At 37.5% G+C, this 12,765-nt stretch overlaps 1 protein-coding gene across 1 annotated transcript; it reads left to right on the forward strand.

Annotated features, from left to right (window-relative positions):
- Window positions 1-11,469: 11,469 nt before the first annotated feature.
- On the forward strand, window positions 11,470-11,679 carry LOC104168385 (protein GVQW1-like). Its single transcript, XM_009708956.1, has one exon. The coding sequence runs from the start codon at window positions 11,470-11,472 to the stop codon at window positions 11,677-11,679; it is 210 nt and encodes a 69-aa protein (XP_009707258.1).
- Window positions 11,680-12,765: the final 1,086 nt, after the last annotated feature.

Here is a 12,765-nt window from a genome sequence, read left to right on the forward strand (position 1 = left end):
CGCCCCGAGTCAACTTTCGGAGGTAAAATGACCATTGCAATAGGAAAAGGTATTCAAAGATATTTATGAACTTCATACCCTCAAACAAGTAGTATGAAACTAAATGAGTAGCTAACTACTAAACTCCAAGTGTGTCAGTAAAAATAATATATGTGCCGGTTTGCTTATGGATGTTCAGCAAGAAAGGATGATCCGCAAGATGCTGACTGAGCACAGCCAAAGTTACTTTGTTAAAGTGTGTCTCAGACATGTAATTACTGGTAGCTCAACTTACTGTGTTAAAAGAGCTTGTCATCTTTCTTGCTTTTTTGCCAGCAGATATTTAACATCAATTTGCATCTGACACAGAGCTTGCAAAGCTGATTTGCGTGGCGTCTCAGTCACTGAAACACTCCCTCTGTTTAAACACTGATGCTTTCCTCACAAAATATTTGTTCTTTGGATTTATGTAGGCAGTTCCTTTAGTTTGTACTACTATGGCTTGTTTCTTTCTTTGATGACACTATGTTATATTGTATTGCTGCTAAGGCTTTGGAAAGCGTCATAAAAAGGTTTGGAAGCATTAATGTGATGATGAGAGTGAAAGAAAATGGGTCATGTTGATGTTGGCTACCATAAGAACAGCTAACCAAGCAGTAGCAGTCCCTTTCCTGGGCAACTGGAGAAGGAACTTCCATGGACAGCAATTTAGCAAAAGAGTGACTTCTGGGTAGAGAGATTCTAACTTTAATAATAAGAAGAAATACTTTAAGCCAGTATAAATGACACTTGATGGTCACGAAAGAAAATTCCCAACGCTTATCTATCACATCACTGTCATGGAGACGGGTCCATGGAGCCATACTTCAGTGCATCATGGTTGGAATCTGCCCCTTGGTCATCACTTTGACTGCAGGACAGAGGTACCTCTGCAGCTGAACGGGAAGCCCCACTGCTCCCGTGCCTCATTTATTTACAACCAGATTCTGGTGTTATGGACAAAAGGAAAATCACCTCTTTTCTCCTCTGGGTCCAGAAGAGGACCCTTTATTAAGGCCCTGCAAAGGCAATGAGCTATTTTCTGTTAACTTCTTTGAGATACAGGATCAAGCCTTGATGCAAGTTCAGGTTCCTTTGAACACCTTTGCTGCCATTACTCATCTATCATGGCAGTCCACCTCCACACTTCAAGAGATTATGGGCTTAATTTTGTAAAATCCAGATGCATTTTGTGATTTTTGTCAACAGGCAATCAGCTTTGGCTGGAAATACTATTTTTAAATGTGTACACTTAATGGGAAATGGCTTTTTATGTGTGTTTCCTCCAGAAATGATGATTGTCAATGTTTAATCAGTGGTGGAACATAATCTGGCAGCTTCACACCATCTTGATGAACAGGAGACTGATGTTTCTGATGAAAGAAACAGGTTATGTCCCAGCTAGTTCTTTGAAGTACTTTCTGCTGTGGATCATTGTTAGACCTTCTGTAGGGTCAGGATAAGTTTGCTGCTCTTTGCACAGGAGCTAATTTCTGCCAAGCACTGTGACATTTTACAGATCGTAACGTCTGCATCTGTGGAGACTAAAGCAGGGAATCAGCTGTATGTTCTTGGCAGAGAGGCCCATAGGTTGTGTTTCCTCCTCCAAGTGGGTGTTGAAGAGAAAGGGAGGTAAGATTGATCCCAGTAGGTGAGCACAACCAAAGGTTTTTAAAGAAGATGAAAAAGCAGGATTGCACTTGTATTCCTTGGATCTTTCTGAAAGAAATAATTGCTGCCTACATGGCACTGTATATATCTGCAGGAGTAGTTCTGGTTGCTGGCTGGCTGACACTGAAAATAGACTGCACTTTTTGTTACTGAATATGTCAACCATTTCAGCATTTTTCCCTAACAAGTGGAAGGTGTGCAGGCAGAGATGAGATCTGTGTGTGCTCAGTTCTTTTTAAGACTTTATTTTTTAGCCTAAGTCAAGCAGCTTTGAACAATTCTCCTTTGACTCATTAACTGTCAAAAGCAAATGTAGATGGGAGGGATAAAACTGCTCCTTTTGGAGAAGCAGAGTATAGCTGCAGTATAGTCTTCCTCCATATGGAAGCATCCTTCACTTGAATCCAGGCTTATACATAAGCAAGCACTGACACATTACATGGCATATTTATAATAAGAGAGAGAAATATATAGACGGCAATTCAGTTGCCTAAACATGAAGTGCCATTTGAGATACTATTGTTTCATCTCATCTCCTGGTGTCTCACCAGGTCTCCAGTTTTTGGACAGGGGGAATATTGGGCCTCCATTAAGTTCTCTATCATAACTTGTGTGAATGTATCACCTGTGCTAGGATATCTCAAATGGCACAAGATACTTATGCTTAGACTAATGAATTAAGACCATGTAGATGAGAATAACGTGGTTTGTTCCTAGCTGGTCGGAATACAACCTCTAGAGACACATTAAGCGTGAAGGATGCATTAAGAGTCTTTATGCATAAGGTACTAGTTTTAGAATCCTAATCTGTAATTTTTTTATACAATGCAGATGATGGAATAAAGGTTATGCTTATACATTTTCAGACTATGCCACATGGAAGATACTGTCCACATTTTGGAGTGGATGGTAGTAAATGAGTTCTTGAAATGGAGAAAGTAAGGGTTTTTATTGTGAATTTATTGTGAATTTTGACAACTCTATTAGTAAGACAAATGAATAATTAAAGGTAGGGACGAGCAAAAATGGGTAAATGACTTCAGCTAAATGTGCGCTTTTTCATGAGATGGTTAGAATCACTGTGTGGATACTTCAGGTCAGAAGCAGGATTAATACATGATACATTAATACATGTTCAGTATTAAAACATATTATGTAGGTAGGTTTATAATACATAATGCAGTGGTATGTATATTATGAAAGAGGAAACTAAATCTTAAAATCTTTGATTTTGAGCTTTGGTATAGTGAGTCCCAAGGTGACTGTATAGCCAGCAGTATGCCAATGTTGTGCTACTTGTTACGTTCCTTGAATGAAATTATTTTGATGCAGAACTGAGTTTTTAGCTAGATAGGACAATCCCTGGCTGGCAGGAGGCAGTTCCTGGAGGAAGAATGAAAGGGAGAAACACAATTATAATTCAAAATTATCTTGATTAATTGCATAAGTGATTTGAAATCAGTGAGATGAAATCCAGTAAGTTCAAGTGCTAAATACATGGGGAGAAATGTGTGTTTGTAGTCAGGGAGGGAGCATTGTTAATACAACATGGGGAGTTGCTGAGTGGGTGATGATATTATAATGGATCACAAACTGAGTAAGAATCAGTGGTGTTTTCTGCAAAAGAGGGATAAATCTAATTCTGGGATTTATGAACGGGAAGATGATGCGTAGGAAGCAGGAGGTGAGACCGCAGGTGAAGCAGAAGGTCTGTTTCTGTACACGATGACTTAAGAAAGATGTACATACATTAAAAGAAGGCTGCAGGAGATCCATAAAAATTATTAGAGATTTAAAAATCAAAGGCCATGACCTTCAGGTGTTATAAATCACTTCAGACTCAATAACTCCCAAAGAACTAAGCTGATTCACACCAGCTGAGGAGCTGATTAAAAGAGCTATTTTTTAAATTTTCTTTCTAATCTAACCTTAACAGTGGCAATTTACATTAACTTCTCAATGCCATCAAGTTTTCCCCAAGGCTTAGAGGAAAGAATTATTTGAATGTCATAATTTAACTCTCTCTTCTTTCATTTTTATTTTAAACTGAGCTATAGATATTTTTTTTCTGTTTCTATTTTAGTATTACTTAAAAATGAGTACAGTTAAAATGGAAAAAAGGAAGTACTTTTTAAATACAAGGCACAATTAACCTCTGAACCCTACTGTCTTGATATCATTGTTGCAAGAAGCTTAATAGGATCAAAAAAGGGTAATAGATAATGAGGAAATCTCCTGACATATTAGAGGAGATTAAAATTAAAAAAGACTTTAGGAAAAAAAAAGGACAAAAAGCTACATGCTTCAGGACATAAGACAACCTTTATATATCTGAATGGAGGAAGCTGGTTTCTCAAAGAGCATGTTGTCCTGTAGTTGCCCTTAATGGGCTTGTCTGTATTTTGAAAAATCTCCTGTTACCCCTTGTGAGATGGAGGATACTGAAGCAGATGGACACAGCTCTCAACGAGTCTGGCAATCATACTTTTTCCTAATTTGAATTTTGTGCAAAAATCTGTGCTCCTGAAGCTAACCTCTTAGTGATGTGTAAAGGTGACTTGAAGGGTCTATTTTAAAAAACAGCAAAGGCAAGCTTCTTTTTTTTGTCTGTGTATTCATGTCTGTCTGCATATTCATATGATATTCATCCTCACCACCACGTTGTTTCAGCATCCTTTATGTACTGATGTGTTTAATTTTTGTTGAAGGCTGGATCGGTGGGATGAAGAAACGCTTCTCCAAGGGTATCTAGGAAAAGATGGACAACGATAAAGAAAAGCAACAAAGGAAGAATGTAAAAGCATTTCTTGGGTACTTAGGGACAAAATTATAAATTACATAGCCCAGCTGCAGCTAGAACTAGCAGGGAACATTAAAGATGGTAAGAATGGGTTCCAAAAATCTGCAAGCTACCAAAGGAAGTTTAGGAAAAGTGTCGGTGAACGAGAGCCTAGTGATAGACAATGGGGAGAAAACTGAAATTCTCGAGACCTTTTTTTCCTCATTGTGCATAGGCAAGCTTGCTCCCAGACTTCTGTGTGTACTGCTGCCGTTTGGGAAGGAGAGAGCAACCGACAGAGGGGAGCAGAAGGTTAGAGACCACTCAGAAAGGCTGGTTTTGTTAAAATCTGTGGGGGTGGCTGGGATTCACCTGAAGGTGCTGGTGCAGTGACTATGAGGCTGCTGTCTGTCATTTATCAAAACTCATGACAGTCAGGGAAGCAAGATTGGGTACCACCGCCCTGTGTTCGTAATGGATGGCTTTCTCATCAAAATTTTGCACTAGCCTGCTTGTGTGGATCCTCAACTGAGCTGATTTAATACCATGATTAATTTTTTGTGGTTCTTTTATTCCTCCAAGCCTACGTATTGCTCTTTGGATTTGTCAGTGACTCATTTCTAATAGCCTAATGCTGTTGGAGCTATATACTTGTGCCAACATATGTGAGCTTTGGCTGATTTCTCCTCACATTAGGTAGGTCTGGGAAACATCTTTTGAAAGGAGAGACTGGATTTTCACCCTTACTGGCTGTTTACAGTGATCCTTCTTGGATTCTTCCGTAGAATTAACTGATTACTGTAACAATTGAATAGCCTAAAATGGGATGCTAAGAGAGATTTTACTCCTGCGCTTTTTAACATGCAAGTTAAACATCAGATTTGGGGTGTTTCTAATGTAATCTTAAATGGGCCTTATGGAAGCCAGAAGTAATTAACTGAATTGGATTATTTGGTTCAATTAATAGTTCCTATGCACATTTAAAAACTTTTTATAGCTTCTTTCACACTTACTTCCCTGGAAAGCCTTTTCCAAGCCACTTGAACAGCATCAGAAAATCTTTTTGCATCATCTTGCAACTATTTGAGGAATACGTTCATGTTGCTTCTTGGTTGTGCAACAGTCGTGTCTAACAAACACCTGATTTTGGGAATTGTATCTTTTCCTGTGAGACTCAGCTAAAACAATGTGCCTACAATGATTTATGTTAATAGAGGATCCTGCCTAATATGCCTGTTTCTGGCATACACAGAGTAGAGGCTGTGTGTTGTTTATGTTGTGGTCTGACTCTTCTCTTGGCTTACCACTATTTGTGAATAAATGCCCCAAACCAGAGAAAAGAATGGGCTGAGCTGAAGAAAGTGAATCTTCTGTTTCAATTTAAAGTGTTACTTTAAAGGTTTAAAAACTTCGTAAATGTCACAGTTCTTCTTTTTTGGTCCTTAGCTCAATGGGAAAAGTCTTCAGATGGCAATGAGCTTCAAGCTGGATCCCTATTACCTTTGATTGCTTGTTCGTTAAGCTATAATAGATTGGTAGAACTAAGGGCTGTAAAAGGTCTGTGACTTTCTTGCAAAGATGTACTCTGTCTTGATTTGAATGTCTCAGTGCCTAATCACTCTTGCAGTTGAAACTTAGTCTTGTTTCCAGTTTGCGTTTGTTCAACTTGACCTGTCTGCCACTGCTTCTTGGTTTGCTTCTGCTTGATTACAAATCCTGCTCTGACTCCATCTTTGTAAGTCTCTTCTTGAGAAGGTAGGCAATATAAGCTTTTACTTCTTTCATATTTGTGTCTCTTCAGTTTCGTGCCATATTTTTCCAAATGTGAACACCAGAATTGGAAGCAGCACTTCCGTTTCAGTGCTATCAATAAACGCACTGATGTCAAATCTTACTTTTCCCAGGTTCGTACACTGAAGGAACATATTAGCGTTTCTTGTGTCTTCATAGCACTCAAAGACTAATGATAAAATAATTTCATTTATCTTTTTTTTTTTTTGGTCTATTTTAACTCTAGATTTGTTTTAAGTCACTGCTTGGCAATACACCCTCCATTCTGTAGGTATGATTTGCACTTTTCTTTCTAGATGTATGACGTGAATGTGATTTTATTAAAATATTTTGTGGGCTTAATTGTTTCATATGCTGGATTACTTCAGATCATTCTGTATAACTGTTCCATCTTTGCTCTTTATCATTCCACCTGTTTTTGTCAACTGTAATTGTTTTAAGATTGCATTAGCCTTATTTCAAAATCATTTATGAAAATGTTACATATTCAAAGTCCAGTGCCAACCCTGAGGAATCATATTAAAATTACTTGAGTTCCACAGTGTTTTCCCTTTTGTGACTATTTCTAGAGATTCGTGGGCCATTTTCTAATTCACTTTATTAATAATGTATAATGTTAATTTTTGGATCAGATTATCATATGCTTATGGATAAGTCAAATGCCTTATACAAGTCTAAATATATCCTCACAGTTATCTTTTTTTAAAGAAAATTGTGACCTCATCAAATAATTAAATAAGGTTTAGTCAATAAGATCTACTTTCTGTAAAATCATCATCACTGGCTGTAATTATATTCCAGCACTTATTTTTTAATTAATAAACTGATACAGGACTTAATTGAGAATTTGCCCATGTTAGATTAATTGGCTTGTAGTCATGCTGACTGTCCTACTTGCCTTTGTTGAAGGTAGGTGCACCAATTAGCAATCTGAGTTTGTTAAAGACACACAGCAGAGGCAGACATATCCTCAGGTAGCTGTAGCATGTCATTGATGTGTAAGAAAAATTTTGAACATGTCGTCAGAATATTTTATCATTGAAAAAGCTAATCTGGAGAAATTGTTTTTATCATATGAGACCTTTTTTATTTTAATACTGTTTTCAATGGAAGAAAAAAAAGAACCACAAAGTACTGTTAGTTAATAATTAACATATTGCTTAATACCAGCTTAACCAAAGCATCTCCTCTTCTAAATGAAATCCTTTGTCTTGTGTAAACAAAGAACATTAAATATAGTTTACAGAAAATCACTGGTAAAAGCAAGATGACAAAACATGGAGCAGGAGGATGATATAATTATTGGATTTGTCCTTATTTTCATGCCCCTTTGAAGTCAAATCAACCTGCATATAATTGAAATTCAGAGCATGTTTCCTTGATTCAAGGATAGATTGAGCATCTGGTAAGAGCAGTAACCTCAGTCTTTGTATTGGCAGAAGACAAAACTGAATCGACTTTAACCAGAAAGAGGCAGTGAAAATCAACAGCTTATGACTGAGAACTAAAGAGACAGCAGGGAGAAATTCAAATCTGAGCTCTTCTGAGGCATTGTCAGAGGTAGGTGAGAGGCAGCCTGGAACTGAGGTGGAATGGGCAGTCCCCAGAGACGACCGATTTGAGCTGCAGCTGTCATGCGAGTGGAGGAGCAATTATGGTGATGCTTGTATTCTCACTAGTGATGCAGGACCAAGGTTTTTGAAGTATGTTGACACTTAATTCTCTTGTAAATTGAGGGCATTATGAAGGGATTTGGCTGCCAGGATACCTCTAGTAATCTGTTCTTTCAGCTAAAATGTATTGAAGTGGACAAGCCCGTTTCATTGTTTAATTCAGCAAACTTCGAACTCGGCCTAAGTTCATCTGCTTGATTATCTGTTTTAGCAATTTTAACATGCAGGACTTCGTTTTTTTAAGTCAAATTGCGAAACCAGTATTTTATTCTATTCAGTGCTCAAGATAATTTGGTGACAGATAACACCACTGTTCCAGAACTGACATATACCTACTCCTCCTTCAAAGAGAAGAATCTGTGTCAACTCTGCAAAGTTACTAGGACAACAAGAGGGAACTTACGAATTCTTCTGCTCGAGGAGCAGCACTTTTCTTGCTGCTGCATTAATTATATTACTCTATATTTATCACAGTTCAGGAGAAAAGTGACAATTAAACTATGACACTTCTCTGGAGAATTGCCATTTTATTTAGAAACAGCGTGAAGTTGGGGGCGCATAATCAAAATTAAATGGAGACCCTTGCCACACTGTGCTATCAATTATACTTTAGATAAAGAGTTTTTTCCATCAGTGCCCAATTTAGGAATTAGTGTAGCTTTTGCTTTAGAAGTGATAGGAGAAGTTTTGGCAACCAAAATTTGGTTTTAAATAGAGCACAAGAATCAAAAGTAAAAAGTTACCTAAATTGTACATTTGTGCAGGGAAATGTGGGATAAGATCCTAGTACCAGAGATACTTGAAAAATTTATTTGAACTTCTTATTCTTCCATTGTGAAACATCGGTTCATCAAAACTGTGCGAAATTCTTCAAGGACAACCTTTTCCAACTTGAAAAATATATATGCCTTTTCATGATTTATCAAAATATCCTGTTTCACTTATTAGATTACTGAAATCAGCTCCTTGATTTATTTTACTTTTTTTTTTTTTTTTTGCAAAAGAATGATTGGTTTCACCTTGTCATCTTTATGATAATGTTTTGGATAGACCAAATATGAAATATTCTGAATGTCTCAAAGGAGGTTTCAGGTGATTAGTTGGAGAAAATGTGTAGATTCTTAACTTTCTGCCCAATGTGGAAAGGAGGAAAAAGTCCTAAGGATGGGTAAACTCACTTCTTGGACAACCTTGCCCCTCTAAGACTATAATCAGTCCTGTCTGACATTCCTGTCAGGAATCATGCTGTCTGATTGCTGAACATCATCCCTAAGGTACACACAGGTGGTGCTCTGTAATACACTTAATTGAAGGTTATATATGCACCTGTTTACTCTGTTTCTGGAGCAGCATGGCAAGGAAGCAATCTTCAGAACTGTTGTGACAGTGGCGGGGACGGTACCTTAATTTATTGCTGGGTGAGGCTGGCAGATAACTCCCTCTTCACAGGGAGCAAGGAGAAAGCAGGGAAGGATGTGCATTTAGATGCTTGCAGAGCTGATCTTCTAAAACTTGAAGCACTAAAGCAATTAAACTCACTTCTATCCTGTTTGATCATAATTGAAATAGCTGTGAAAATAATTAAAAGTAACTTTTTTTTTTTAACCTGAAGCATTGATAATCCGATACTTAAAAAAAGAAAGGACCACAAGCAGAGGACATGAGCAGCAGTATCAGAGTCAGAACAAGCTATTTTTTCCCAGAATCTTGCTCTATTTTCTCTATACTGCTTATTAGATAGCACTGAATATGTTGTAAGGGCCATCATGATACCCATGTGCACTATTACTTTTTGAATGCTTGATCTTATTTAATTGCCATCATATGATATTGTATCTAGAATTGCTTCAGTGCTAATTATGTAGAGGGAGATGATAGGATATCACAAATATCTAGAAAGGTCAAATATACCCACGATCCATGAATATCAGTACAGCTTTGTGAACAGATTCTAGTTTACATTTTTGGACTATTCAATTGCAAAATGAGCATAGTTACTATATTATGTTTACACAGTTAACAACAGGAGGAAAAAAATCAGCATTGTGCAAATATACTTCTGCAACTATGATAGTCCTGTGGAAACAGAATTAAAATATTCTTTGTCTCTAATTGAGACAAAATTGACTTTGATTCCTTATGTCTTCAGCTTGCATTATGAAGTCAGATGTCAACACAAATTATACATGAATAATAAACTTCATGAATTGGAAATCTAAAATAATATTTTAGGATCATACATAAAATTTCATACAGACATTTGAAACTAGTTTTGTTTTATGCTTTTAGTTTTGCCTTGCCAGTTTGTGACACAAGACAGAGGCCCTTCAAAGTCCACTTTTAAATAAATAAGGTTTGTGCTGCTTAGTTTGGCATCTGAGAATCATAGGCTTTGAAAGAAGACCCAGCTACAATAAATGACATTGGATTAACTAAATAAATGTGCTTTCAATATTTACAAAGTTTCTGACCTTAAGTTCTTTGAATATATCTCCTAATAAATTTAATGTATTGCTTCTTAGAAGCTTTGGATATTCTTATGTCATGAAATCATTTCAACAGATGGTTAATGTATGACCCCAGAATTTCAGTGGATATCGGCAAAGATTTGCTAGATTACGTTTATCCTTGGCTTAAACCCACTGAATCAGATCTTGCCAGGTAAGAAATGGGCCTGTGTGATCTACTCGATTGTAGTGTTCCTATCAAAAATTTATGTATATCCAGTATTCCTATGCAGTACCACAAATAATTTTAGCCGGTAATATATTGCAAATAGATTAAATTTTGTCACTGAAAGCTATTATTTTATGTGTTCCTCTTCAAAGACATGTACTTCTATCCTGCATTTTTTACAAATAAAAAGGAAATCTGCAACATTAATGATATTTGCAGGTAATGTGAAATTTGGAAGAGTTTTGAAAGAGGCAGAGAAATAAGTTGAACAGGAGAATAAGAGCAATTCAGAATACCTGCAAAAGATAGCTGTTCTACCTCTCAAAAAAAAAAAAAAAAAAAAAGAGGAGTGGACAGTGAATTATGGGAAGAAAGATCTTTTTATATGTCTCCTAAGACATGAGGATATTTAACCTTAGTTTGAGAAGATATGCCTCCTTTTTCTGTGACTTTTTGAGACCAGAAAAATTCTGTTTTGAATTCTGGACATCACAATACCAAAAATAAGCAGACTAGTTTTTAGTAGCTAAAGGACAAAAAAGTCAGGAGTTAGCAGAAGAGATGAAAAATAATGATGCTAAGAAGATTTTGTTATACTTAGCACCTAAATTGAAGGTACAGTTTTCAAAATTACTAAATACCCAGTATCTCCTATTCATGAGCCTAATATAATGGTAGTTTCTGTGTGTCTAATAACACTGTATCACCATTGTTATTCAGTTGCTGTAAAAGGATTGCAACGGACTTCAAGGTAGCCAAGATTTCTGCTGCATAGTTAGCTGGAAAAGGTATTTACCCAAAGAGGAAGCACAGGCTTTCTGGCTAGAGCACTTTTTGGGTATGTGGGTGACCTGACCTGGTATGCCCAGTTTGGAGCAGAAACTCTGTCACCGTTTAAGGCTGGGCCGGCTCTTAGCACGGACGCCCGCTCAGCTTAGCATACTGCAGCCCAGAACTCCTGGGCTCAAGCGATCCGGTGGGCTCAGCCTCCCGAGTAGCTGGGACTACAGGCGTGCACCACCGAAAAAACCGCCACTGGTTTTTAGCCAAACCAGGACATTCTCGAACTGAAATCTGCTTTGTTCAGGAAGTGGGGTGGCTGAGTCATCTTTCTACAGGTATTCTTTCTCTCAGTCTTTCCTCTTTTTCTACTTTTTATTAAAAATGTACAGTTACTTTTCAATGTGTTTTACCTATGAGGAATTAGAAAGAAAATCATCTGTTGTTCTTTATTCTCACACAAAAACTAAATTTGATTTATTCTTATTTTAGATCTACTTGTAAGAAGGCTCACAAAAGAGTGTTTGAAACAAACAAATGAAAAAAGCCTCTCTGCTGATTAATTTTCATTCCCACTTTCATCTTCTTGCTGGACCGTTTTGTCACTGCAGAGGACAGGATCTGCTACTATACCTGACACGCCATGCCCTCTCTTGTTCCCTAGTGTTTATGTTAGAGATGCACAGGGGCATCGAGCTGAATTTCAGCTCATGGCTTAGGACTAGACTATCAGAAGGAATGCCTCATAAAGATATGCGGAACAACTTGTGAAACAAGGGCAGATTTGTGCCCTCAGGCACCGCTCAGGAACACAAATTGCACTATCTTAGAAACAGCCCAGAGCTGCCCCATAGCAGCCCCGTCTCACCCAGAAGATGGTCCCTCACCTTTCGGAATCTCCCTCAGCCAGAAGAGTCCTGGGCAATGCTTCTGCAAGCACTGCTTGCATTTTGCAAGGAGGGTAATTATTGTCAGCATTTAAAAATCTTTTGTTGCTTTAAAGGAAGGCAAAGGAACAGCATAAAAATTTTCCCCAGATGGCAGCTTCACAGATGAGAAGGTGCTGCCTTCTCTCACTTTGTGATTTGTTGAAAGCTTCCTACTCTTTTGCTGCTTTAATTTCATCTTGTTGGCATGTTCCCAGTGAACCTGTTTTCCCCATATGTGAATATTCTTTTTTCTAAACCAAGGTAACACCTTTGGCAAATGTCCCTGGATGTAAATGGCTCGTTCCTTTTTCTGTTTTATCCATCAAACATGTTTTTATGTGCAGTCCCTCAAAAGGCCAACATAAAAGCACCATGTTATTTGACCACTTTGTTCTTGTGCGTAAATAGTTGCTCATCGAGGATCTTTCCTTGCATCTAGGGCAAATGG

Source organism: Cariama cristata, unplaced genomic scaffold (genome assembly GCF_000690535.1).
Source record: "Cariama cristata isolate BGI_N322 unplaced genomic scaffold, ASM69053v1 scaffold13631, whole genome shotgun sequence".
In the NCBI taxonomy this organism is placed as follows: Eukaryota; Metazoa; Chordata; class Aves; order Cariamiformes; family Cariamidae; genus Cariama; species Cariama cristata.